The sequence below is a fragment of the Bufo gargarizans genome, chromosome 4 (genome assembly GCF_014858855.1).
Source record: "Bufo gargarizans isolate SCDJY-AF-19 chromosome 4, ASM1485885v1, whole genome shotgun sequence".
Lineage (NCBI taxonomy): Eukaryota > Metazoa > Chordata > Amphibia > Anura > Bufonidae > Bufo > Bufo gargarizans.
In genome coordinates, this window is record NC_058083.1 from 421,011,821 (window position 1) to 421,024,784 (window position 12,964).

A 12,964-nucleotide genomic window follows, 5' to 3' on the forward strand; every position below is an offset into this window, starting at 1 on the left:
TGTTGGACCCCCGCCGATCAGAAGCTGATGATCTATCCAGAGGAAAGATCATCAGTTTAAACAAAGTGCAGAACCCCTTTAAGTTCAATGTTTTGTTAATCTGAATATTATGTGATGATCAGAACACGATAGTCTAAGTTGATCAAGTGAAATGAGAAAAATATCTAAATAAAACTTGTTTAGAAATAGAAAACAGAAAATTGGCATGTGCGTATGTATTCACTCCCTTTGTTAGGAAGCTCATATAAAGCTCTGGTGCAACCAATTACTTTCAGAAGTCACATAATTAGTGAAATGATATCCACCTGTGTGCAATCTAATTGTCACCTGATCTGTCATTACATATACACACCTTTTTTTTCTTAAGGCCCCAGAGGCTGAAACACCTAAACAAGAGGCATAACTAACCAAACACTGCCATGAAGAGCAAGGAACTCTCCAAACAAGTAAGGGACAATGTTGTTAAGAAGTACAAATCAGGGTTAGGTTATAAAAAAAAAATCCAAATCTTTGATGATCCCCAGAAGCACCATGAAATCTATCATAATCAAATGGAAAGAACATGGCACAACAGAAAACCTGCCAAGAGACGGCCGCCCACCAAATGTCACGAACCGGGCAAGGAGGGCATTAATCAAAGAGGCAGCACAGAGACCTAAGGTAACCCTGGAGGAGCTGCAGAGTTCCACAGCAGAGACTGGAGTATCTGTACATAGGACGACAATAAGCCGTACGCTCCATAGAGTTGGGCTTTATGGCAGAGTGGCCAGAAGAAAGCCATTAATTTCAGCTAAAAATGAAAAGGCACATTGTGAGTTTGCGAAAAGGCATGTGGGAGACTCCTAAAATGTATGGAGGAAGGTTCTCTGGTCTGATGAGACTAAAATTAAACTTTTTGGCCATCAAAGAAAACGCTATGTCTGGCGCAAACCCAACACATCACATCTCCCAAAGAACACCATCTCCACAGTGAAACATGGTGGTGGCAGCATCATGCTTTGGGGGTGTTTTTCAGCAGCCGGGACTGGGAAACTGGTCGGAGATGAGGGAAAGATGGTGCTAAATACAGGGGTATTCTTGAGCAAAACCTCTACCACTCTGTGCGTGATTTGAGGCTAGGACGGAGGTTCACCTTCCTGCAGGACAATGCCCCCAAACACAATGCTAAAGCAACACTTGAGTGGTTTAAGGGGAAACATGTAAATGTGTTGGAATGGCCTGCCTAGGCAAAGCCCAGATCTTAATCAAATAGAAAATCTGTGGTCAGATTTAAAAGATTGCTGTTCACAAGCGCAAACCATCCAACTTCAAGGAGCTGGAGCAGTTTTGCAAGGAGGAATGGGAAAAAATCCCTGTGGTAAGTTGTGGCAAGTTCATAGAGACTTATCCAAAGTGACTTGGAGCTGTGATTGCCGCAAAAAGTGGCTCTACAATGTATTGACTTTAGGGGGGTGAATAGTTATGCACATTGACTTTTTCTGTTATTTTGTCCTATTTGTTGTTTGTTTTACAATAAAAAAAACAAAGAAAAAACACATCTTTAAAGTTGTGGGCATGTTCTGTAAATTAAATTATGCAAATCCTCAAACAATCTATGTTAATTCCAGGTTGTGAGGCACCAAAACTCTGGAAAAAAAAAGTCAAGGGGGGGTGAATACTTTTCAAAGGCACTGTACTTATAAAAGAAAAAAAACTTAAAGGGGTTATACAATCCATTAAATGCCCTCCCCCCATATGCCCAGGTCCCTTACACACATTGAATTAACCTGGCTCCAACGCTGCTCCTGTTCCCCGCATGCTTGCTGCCGCTTCTCCCCGTGCGCGGATGAAAACATCCGGTGTCGGGAGGCAGCCAATGATGGGGACGAGCCTCGTTAGCGTCACCTGTGATGCTAGGGAGGCTCGTCACCGTCTGCAATTGGCTGCACCAACCCCCCCCCCTTTCCCCCCCCTTTCCCCAAAACACCAGATGTTTCCATCCGTGCACAGGGAAAAGCAGCAGCAACCAGGAGCGATGCGGGTGCCAAGTAATTGTGTGTGAGGGGCCTGGGCATATAGAGGGGCATTTGATGGATCGAATAACCCCTTTAAAGGATATCGGTCATCTCTTTCAAGCATATCTAACACATCCCAATGCATGTTAGGTCAGTTCATTATCATCATAACTATTTATGGCTGTCACAGTCTCAAATCATCAGAAAAAGGAGTTTGTGTGATACACTAATTAGCCCTCCAAGTGCACAGTGGGCGTGATTAAAGGGGTTGTCCGAGTTATATTTATTGATGACCTATCCTCAGGATAGGTCATCAATATCAGATCGGCTAGGGTCCGACACCCGGCACCACCGCCGATCAGCTGTTTGAAGAGGAGGCGTGCCCCGTGCCAGTCCTGCCTCCTCTTCACTGTTTACCTTCTAGCTGTTGCATCTGCAGCGGTGAGCAGGTGTAATTACACCCAAGCCGTCCCATTCATTTCAATGGGACGGATCTCTCCTATACAAGTGTATAGGAGCGATCCGTCCCGTAGAAATGAATAGGACGGTTAGGTGCAGAGGCGACTGTGAGAAGGTAAACCGTGAAGGGGAGGCAGCACTGGCACGGCGCACGGCTCCTCTTCAAACAGCTGATCGGCGGGGGTGCCGGGTGTCAGACCCCAGCTGATCTGATAGTGATGACCTATCCCTCAGGGATAGGTCATCAATAAATATAACTCCTGAGGATAGGTCATCAATAAATATAACTCGGACAACCCCTATAAAGGCTGCTGGAACTTAAGCCCACCTCTTACAAGTGCCTTCATAAAGAGCCCAGGTCCATCTCTACACAAGCTCACAGTGCCGCCCCTTTCTTCTTTATAACCGCCCCATCCTCTGCGATGTCAGAAGCTAGCCAAAACTTTTCCGCCTGGTCATCCTGTCTCACGCTGAAATCTCACACATGTGCAGAGCAGTTGACTGGCAGATTTCGGCAAAACGAAGAATGAGCAGGTGGTCGGAGTCTTGGCTAGCTTCTGAAGTTACACTGGGAACTTGTGTAGAGGTGGACCTGGACTCTTCATGGAGGCGGGCTTGGGCACTCGCAAAAGGTGGGCTTAGGCTCCAGCAACCTGTAAATCACGCCCTACCAGGCACTTGGAAGGATAATTAGCATATCACACAACCTTCATTTTCTGACAGAAACTGTGAAAGCGATAACAAAGGTATAGGTATAATTGTGGTAAACTGACCTAACATGCATTGCCATTTCTTTAATAAGCTTGAAAGAGTTGATAGACCTAAGCAAAGCCCTACAGATAAGGTTTTAAGTGTTATTTGTCCTCAAAGCTGCAAGATTTTGTTTAACCCAATACAGATTGCTGGCAATTCCTCTACTGTGATTGTGAACTGGAACCTTCATCCTGCCATGCACCTGCAGAGTACTTTGTGAGATGACATGTTTTGGGCTGCAACCATAGAGAGAGAATTGGTAGGCCCCTTTAGGGTCCCTGAAGATGTGAAAATTACCTCGGCAAAGTATATAGTGTTTCTGACTAACCACTTTCCTCCATTGTACAAAAAGAAACATGCCTTCTGTAACACCCTCATGCATGACAATGCACTATCTCATGCAGAAAAGAAAACCTCTGAGTAATTGGCTGTTATGGGCATTAAAAAGGAGAGAAACCCATGCTGTAGCCACCATCCTCCCCTGACCTCAACCCTATTGAGAACATTTGGAGTAACCTCAAGCAAAAGATCTATGAGGGTGGGAGGCAGTAAACATCAAAACAGCAGCTATGGGAGGCTACTCTGAAATACAAGCAGAAACTCTGATTTGTAAAAACCATACTGTTATCATTGGGAGGTTTGTTCAATAAAATTTGATTTATACTCAAACAGTTGATGACTTGAAGATTATACTGACTTTCAGTTGCATCAACTATTTAGGAAAATAAGAGAAAAAATATAATTTGCATAATAATTTGGAACGCGTTGTATAGCTACTGTTAGGGTAGACTTCCATGAAAAAAATAAAAATAGCTATTAAAAACAGTTAAAAATAAGTTTTTTGTGGCCATTTTGAATTAGTGGCTGTCTGTTACACCTGTTTTTAATAGTCACTAAAAATTGATGACTTTTTAAACCCCAACCCCTGCAGTGCCCTCAGCATTTATAATGCTCCCCCTCCTCATAGTGCCCTCAGTATATATAATGGATCCCCTCAGTACATAATGCCGTTTTTGTCCATTATTTATTCATTGGCAGTTTTTTTTAAAAAGTGCTTTGTGAATAGCCCCATAGACCTTTGTGTGTATCCTTATATAGCAGTTCTGGCATTTAGGTGATTACTACTAGCGTTGCCATCACTATACCTAGGCTGGTGTCACATAGGGTTTTTAGCCATTTCCTAAGCTTTTTAGGTTGCATTTTTCTCAAATGTTACCTGGTGATCTATGGTAAATATTAAACACAGCAAACACACAAATGTTTACCTGTAGTAGTGTTTTTATGAACACTGAGGTATATTTTTTGGTGAATTGCTTTTTAAAAAAAATAAATAAATAAAAATTAATAAAAAAAATAAATAAAAATCGCAGCATGCTTTAGGCCTGGCATTTTAGTCCCATAGAAATCCATTATTTACTTTATATTGTTTGAGAACAGAAGTGCCAGTGTATAATGCATTTTTGTACCAATGTTTTCCCCATACTGCTCTACTGTGGAATTGACACTACAGGGGTACATATTTTCCTTTAAAAAGCGCTAGAAGATAAAACACTATATGGTCATAAAGCCTAAAAAACTCATAATGTTGACCAAATCATGTGTTTGAGGTTTTTTTTTGCAAAAAAAAAGCCCCCACAAAACGATGTGGACACCGGTGTTTGATACCCATGCACACTGGAAAATTAGGCGCAGCCTTCAGCAATCCGTGAGCCTGGCCGCTGTAGATTTTACTCTTCTACTTTGCCAGAAAACTGCTCCTGCTCCTCCCTGGCCATGCCCTTTTTGGGAAAGTGGTGAAGGCCGCAGAGAAACACCACTTGAACAAAAATGTATCCTCAGGAAAGGTCATCAAGATCAGATCAGCGGGGTCCGACACCCAGCACCCCCACCGATCAGCTGTATGAGGAGACGGTATTGCATCAATATTAAAAGCCCGGAGAACCTCTTTAATGATCAAATAGGCTCAATGATTATGCTTTTTACAGACATTTTTTGGGTTGAATTTTTAAAATTTGTACATTTGCCCATGTGTTTTTATTTTTTCATGCCTTTTCTGGTCTTATAGAGAAGATTATTGGAAAATGCATGAAAAAGAAATATAGCAGATCTACAGCATGCTGTGTTTTAAGGAAAAGTCACTAACCCAAAAAATGTGAAAACCACCTGATATCAAATTTGCGGTGTCCTGGTTCTAGAAGCAGTGGGGTTTCTAGGTATTTCTGTATCACATGAACTTGGCCTTGATTGTCAATGAAGTCTAGGAGTTGGGTTGCATCAGAGGATATAAGGATTCCTTCCCCTGAAAGAGAAGCAGGAAATCAAGGTCTGTAAGAACAAAATATCACAATCAGTTTCATCATTTTTAGCAACACGTAAAATCTGGGAATCAATTGTTTTTACTGATCACAACTTATTTTTTTTTCGTCTGGCAACTCCAAAAGCATTCTGCTTGCTATCAGCACAAAACTATCAGAAAATCTCCCAAGCTGAGACAGAGAGCAGAAAGTCGCAAAAAGAACACAAAGAAAAACTCCAGTCATACCGAAAGTTATGATGCAGCTTTAAAGCTTAGTACAGAAAAATAATGGTATATAGATTTTTTTTGTAACAGAAGATTAATCAAAACCTGTTATTTATTCATCTGTGTGCTGTTCGCATTTTTTGCAGCCCCATTGAAATTCATGTGTCTGCAATTTTTGCAGATCACACGCAAACCCAAAATAGTCATGTGTATTTAGTGCACGTGACATGCCACCTCTTAAAGTATATTTAAAACCCATTTCAAAGTTTTTGAAGAGTGGCACGAATGTTTTACTTGTCAAAATCGGCTGCGTATTTTGCCGTGTGAACATGGCCCGAGTCTGGGTCAACTGCTTTTTGTAGGCTGTTTTGTCTATTCCGTGTAATAGTAAGGCATGAAGTAGTTCTCCATCACCAGTGCCTGAAGGACCCCAATGACTTAACATGAGGTCTGCCAGGTTTCTATAAGGCCTCTTTCACACGAGCGTGATGGATTAGGTTTGAATGCATTCACGGAAACTCGCACCATTTTGCAAGCAAGTTCAGTCAGTTTTGTCTGAGACTGCGTTCAGTTTTTTCCACGAGGGTGCAATGCGGTTTGATGCCTTTTTCAGGCGCGTGATAAAAAACTGAAGGTTTACAAACAACATCTCCTAGCAACCATCAGTGAAAAATGCACTGCATTCGCGCTTGCTTCCGAATGCAATGCGTTTTTCACTGAAGCCCCATTCACTTCTATTGGGCCGTGAAAAAATGCAGAATATAAAACAGGATACATTTTTCACGCACCGCAGAAATGATGAATGAAAAAAAAGATACGCTCATTAACAGAGACCCATTGAAATGAATGGGTTAGGATTCAGTGCGGGTGCTATGCGTTCACATCACGCATTGTACCCACGCGAAAAATTGCTTGTGTGAAAGGGGCCTAAACCATGCATGCATTTTTTACTCTGGCTCTGAATCAAATGTGAACATAACCTTAGCAGAGAATGCCCTACAGATGGTATGTGTACTGTTCTCTTCTCAGCTTGTAGGATTTCTGCCCCTTCAATAGTGAAAAAGGATCAGAAGATCCATTATTAGTCCCAAAAATAAGATGATCTCTTTTAGGATTGTTATTATTTTTTTTTATATTAAAATTGATAAAATACCTACATAAATGGGATAAGTTCTGTACCCTGTTGCTCACACTTAGGCCTCTTTCACATGGGCGTCATGTTTTTGGCCTGGATAAGATGCTGGTGCCGCGCGGGAAAATGTGCGAAAATGTGTGATTTTCAATAAACCAGAGATCCTGTTATAACCCCCGGCTGTGTGTTGTCTCACTATTGATCTCTCAGTATACGTATACTTTAACATTAATTAATTTGGAGCAGTACATCAACCGAACTGGCAGCTTGACCAGAACACAAAGTTATTCAGAAAAAAAGAATACATACAGATCTGATGTCTCACGTTTCTTGACTTCTGAATTATTGTTAAGCTGTCTGACTAGTGTTATACAACAGTCAATAACGCGAAGCAGAACAGTAAAAAGACACCCACGTGGCGGCCTGGAATAAACAGACGCCATTACTGCAACATGAGTCTAAGATCAGGAACAAAGTACCAGGCTGATGACATGCTACCACCGACACAGCAAGGCAGGGAGAACATTCCCAGTGCCCAGCAAGATGATGCACAGTCGCATCTGTCCAGATCTTCACAGGCTAGCAAGATGTCCTCAGCAGTTAGAGCTCATGCCAAGGCAGATGCTGCCCGTGTACAGCTACAGTGCACAGAAAAAGAAGCCATGATGATGCAGGAGTTAGCAGCAAAGAAATCTGCCATAGCACAAGAGAGAGCAGCTAGGGAAGCTGCCATAGCACAAGAGAGAGCAGCTAGGGAAGCTGCCATAGCACAAGAGAGAGCAGCTAGGGAAGCTGCCATAGCACAAGAGAGAGCAGCTAGGGAAGCTGCCATAGCACAAGAGAGAGCAGCTAGGGAAGCTGCCACAGCACAAGAGAGAGCAGCTAGGGAAGCTGCCATAGCACAAGAGAGAGCAGCTAGGAAAGCTGCCATAGCACAAGAGAGAGCAGCTAGGGAAGCTGCCATAGCACAAGAGAGAGCAGCTAGGGAAGCTGCCATAGCACAAGAGAGAGCAGCTAGGGAAGCTGCCATAGCACGAGAGAGAGAGCAGCTAGGGAAGCTGCCATAGCACAAGAGAGAGCAGCTAGGGAAGCTTCCCTAGCACAAGAGGAAGCAGCTAGGGAAGCTGCCATAGCACAAGAGAGAGCAGCTAGGGAAGCTGCCATAGCACAAGAGAGAGCAGCTAGGGAAGCTGCCATAGCACAAGAGAGAGCAGCTAGGGAAGCTGCCATAGCACAAGAAGAAGGATAGCACAAAATTGCTCATCCTGCAGCGACAGACTGCAGCTGCAGTTGCTGAAGCAGAGGCCGCTGCCTACATGGGAACAAGTCGGTCAGGAAGTGAAAAATCATATAAAGACTCAGAGGTTCCTTACTGATGCGCATACAAACGAACAGTCTCTTAAACCTGAAGCAAAGGAATTCAGGCCGAGATCAACATACCCCCTGAGCAGCCCCAATCAACCACATGAGGTCAGGGGCTGCCAGCAAACCAAGAATGAAGCACCAGAAACCCCTAAGAACAAAAAGCAAGTGTTCCCATCACCTCAACCTATAGATTACATGTGCGAACAACAATGTGCAGTTGATGTCACCAAATATCTCATCCGCAAAGAAATGGTTAGCTCAGGCTTTCTCCAATTTGATGACTGTCCTGAAAACTATTGGGCATGGAAATCTTCCTTTCTGAATGCCACTGAAGGTCTGAACTTATCACCAGCAGAAATGCTTAATAATAAAATGGCTTGGCACCGAGTCAGCAGAGCATGCTAAGAGGATGAGAAGAGCAAACCTGTTCAACCCTGCAGCAGGACTCAACATGACCTGGAAAAGACTAGAAGAAACGTATGGATCCCCAGAGGTAATAGAAGGAGCACTGTTGAAAAAAGAAGTCTTTCCCAAGGTGGGCTACAGAGACAATGTGCGGCTACAAGAACTAAGTAATCTTCTACTAAATATAGAATATGCCAAAGAGGATGGCTACTTGTGGGGACTTTCATATATAGATACAGCTAGAGGCACTAATCCCATTTTAGAGAAACTACCCTCAAATCTGCAAGACAAGTGGATATCTGTGGGAGGTAAATTCAAAGAAGATTATGGAATCGCTTTTCCCCCTTTCTCTGTGTTTTCTAGGTTCGTCCGACAGCACTTCGGTTCGTCCGAAGTGATCTCAGTTTCGCCCTCTCACCACCAGTGGCAATCAATCACATAGACCTGAGAGACCTCACATACCTCACGGTAGGACCTCTGTATCCACAAACAGCTGTACCTTCAGAAGTCACAGACTACCAAAGCACCCACAAGGTACACACTATAGAAAACCCTGATATACATTGCCCAATACACAAAAAAACACATCCACTAAAGAAATGTAAAGTCTTTAGAAGCAAACCCATTGCAGAGCGGATATCCTTCCTTAAACAAAACGGCATCTGTTTCAAGTGCTGTGGATCTACTTATCACATTGCCAAAGACTGCAAAATACCAGTAGAATGTACAGAATGTGGCAGTGAGAAACACATTGAAGTTTTGCACCCTGGCCCTGCTCCTGCCCCACTACACACTGTAGAACCCAGGAAAGATCAGGGCAGGGAGCAACAAGAGACCCCACTCTCCTCAGTAATGTCTAAGTGCACCGAAGTATGTGGACAAGACAAGAGTGCACGATCATGCTCTAAAATCTGTCTCTCTAGTGACTGTGTATCCCACTGGCAAGAGAGGAAGGGCAGTGAAAATGTATGCAGTGCTAGATGAACAGAGCAACAGATCCCTTGCAAAGTCAGATTTCTTTGATATCTTTAACCTTGAGGCAAGTACACTACACTATAAGGACATGTGCGGGGACAATTGAAACCACAGGCAAAAGAGCTACTGACTTTACCATTGAATCCTTCAATAAGAAAGCGCAGTTCCCACTTCCTAACCTAATATAGTGTGGCATGATACCTGACGACAAAACTGAGGCTCCCTCTCCAGAAGTAGCTCATCACCACCCTCACCTCGGCTCAATTGCTCACCTTATCCCAGCGGTTGAGCCAGATTTTTCTATCCTTCTACTTCTTGGGAGAGACATCCTTCAGGTACACAAGGTGCGCCAGCAAATCAATGGACCTTATAATGCCCCCTATGCACAGAGACTGGACCTGGGGTGGGTCATTGTAGGAGAATTTTGACTGGGGACAGTGCACCAGCCTGACAACATTAGCACTTTGAAGATGTCTGTGTTAACAAATGGACGCACATCCCTTCTCAGTCCCTGTCACAACAGCTTCGTTGTCAAGGAAAGCTTTGGCAGGTCAACACAACACTGCGACTCTTCTACACTATATGGATGGTAAAGAAGTCATTTCCAACATTGAGACCGACAATCTAGGGATTACAGTGTTCCAGAAAACTAAACATGATGATAAACAGGCCCTCTCTATAGAGGATCAGACCTTCTTGCAGATTATGGATAGAGAGGCTTTCAAAGATGACAATCACAGTTGGGTGGCCACTCTCCCCTTTCGCACACCCAGATGTGTTTTGCCTAGTAACAGGGAGCAAGCCATGAAGCGTTGCATTCACTCAGCAAAACAATGCAGAGAAAGCCAGAAGTGAAAAGAGATTTCACTGAATTCATTAAAGGGATGCTAGACAATGATCACGCTGAAGTTGCAGGACCACTTGAGACAGACAGGGAACACTGGTATCTACCAATGTTTGGTGTTTACCATCCACACAAACCTAACCAAATCAGAATAGTTTGTGATTCCAGCGCAGAGTATAAAGGAGTCTCTTTAAATGACGTACTGTTGAGTGGCCCTGACCTAAACATTACTTTGATAGGTGTCCTCATGCACTTCAGAAAAGAGCCAGTTGCTTTCACAGCAGATGTGCAACAAATGTTTCATTGCTTTCTTGCCAGAGAAGACCACAGAGACTGTCTCTGGTAAAAAGACAATGACATAGAGAAAGAAATTGTCGAGTACAGAATGAAAGTGCACGTATTTGGCAATAGCCCCTCTCCTGCTGTCGCTATATACTGCATGCAAAAGGCTGCCCAGAAAAATGCAGAGTGCTATGGACAAGAAGCCAAACACTTTGTATTGAGACATTTCTACGTAGATAATGGACTCGCTTCTGCTAGCACTCCTGAAGATGCAATTTTTCATCTTCAGTAAAGCAAAGCAAATGCTAGCAGAATCCAATCTGCGTCTTCATAAAAATCGCTTCCAACAGCCAAAAAGTAATGGAAGCCTTCCCTGTAGCAGACAGAGCTAAGGACCTTAAAGATATTTGCCTAGATACAGACACCCTTCCCCTGCAGAAAAGCCAGAGGAAAAGCCTTTTACACATAGAGGCTATTTACGGTGGATAGAATGCCTCTATGATCCCCTAGGGTTTGTATCACCTGTGACAATAAGAGGTAAGGTCTTAGTTCGGGAACTGTCATCTGGGGAAAGTGAATGGGATGCATTGCTTCAACAGGAGAGACTAAGTGAGTGGGTTCAATGGACAGATCCTTGCAAGCGTTAGAGCACCTAAAGAAAGACAGATGCTATGTGCCCGTATCTCTATCATCAGCTTGCAGGAAAGAGCTGTGCATCTTCTCAGACGCATCCACCACAGCTATAGGTGCAGTAGGTTACTTGAAAGTAATTGATGCAGAAAATGTGTGTCATGTTGTATTTGTCATGGGAAAGTCCAAATTAAGCCCTAAACCACACGATTCCTCGTTTAGAGTTGTGTGCTGCTGTACTTGCAGTCAAAATGTCTGAGCTAATCACAGATGAACTAGACACTGACTTTGATGCTGTGAAATTCTTCACTGATAGCAAGACTGTCCTAGGGTACATTTGCAACACCACTAGGAGGTTCTATCTGCATGTCTCCAACAGAGTGAATAGAATCAGGCAGTCTACACACCCAGATCAGTGGTCCTATGTATCTACAGAGCAAAACCCTGCAGATTATGCCTGTAGACCTACTCAAGCAGCATGCCTTCAGAACTCTATATGGTTCTCAGGCCCATCCTTTCTGTACCAACCACACTGTGAGCAGATAGACACTGCTAATGTTTATCCACTCATAGAGCCCGAAGCTGACCCTGAAATCAGATCGGAAATTACAAGTTTCAGTACTGCTTGTTAGGTACTATCATTAACAAGTAGTTCACCAAGGGCGACACATCCCAGAGGGTGCAATTAGATCCGCAGGTTTCTGGATTCTTGGTGGCAAACACTTGGTATCAGCTGTTATACACAAATGTGTCATCTGTTGCAAGTTGCGAGGAAGATTACAAAGTCAAAAGATGGCAGAGCTAGCAGAGGACAGAGTAATTGGTCAACCACCTTTCACCAATGTGGGCTTAGCTGTATTTGGTCCGTGGTCTGTTTTAACCCGTCGCACTAGAGGAGGCAGCGCGGACAGTAAACGATGGGCAGTCTTTTTCACTTGTTTGTCCACCCGAGCTGTACACATAGAGCTACTTGAAGCCATGTCAACATCAAGCTTTATTACTGCCTTGAGGAGATTCTTCTCAATTTGAGGCCCAGCAAAACTGCTCCGTTCTGACAGAGGAACAAACTTTGTGGGAGCCTGCAAAGAACTTAACATTTGTGCCAGCGAATCACAATTGCAAGACCTTCTCCAAGACAGAGGATGTACATGGATCTTTAATCCTCCACACTCCTCACACATGGGTGGTGTCTGGGAGAGACTTATAGGTATTGCCATGCGAATCTTGGACGCTATGTAGCTACTAGGGTTGTTGTGGGTATCGAAATTTCGATACCCAATCGATACTTTTGTCACGGTATCGATACGATACCGGGATTTCCGTTTTTTCGATATGCAGTCTAGTATCTCTGAACATGAGCGCGCTGCTATCGGCGCGCTCATGTTCTCTCAGCAGCACGGGGAGAAGGAAGCTGTCCTCCCTCCCCCCTGTGCTGCTGCCGCGCCACCAATGAGAAGAGGGGGCAGAGGAGGGGCGGGCGCACTGCGCCACCAATGATAGGAGTATTCCCACACAGAGCGTGTCCCTCACCATTAGTCCTGGGCGCCGCTCCGTTCGCCCGCAGTGCCCCATTACTGTCTCCTCTCCTGCTCCACATGCTGCTG

The 12,964-nt window shown here is 43.9% G+C and overlaps 1 protein-coding gene across 1 annotated transcript in view; it reads right to left on the bottom strand.

Moving 5' to 3' along the window:
* Positions 1 to 12,964, bottom strand: part of TTL (tubulin tyrosine ligase) — a 51,505-nt gene that overhangs the window by 8,529 nt on the left and 30,012 nt on the right. The window contains exon 4 of the mRNA XM_044292251.1: positions 5,370 to 5,505. Within this exon, the coding sequence (XP_044148186.1) occupies positions 5,370 to 5,505 (136 nt within the window). The remainder of the gene's footprint in view (positions 1 to 5,369; positions 5,506 to 12,964) is intronic.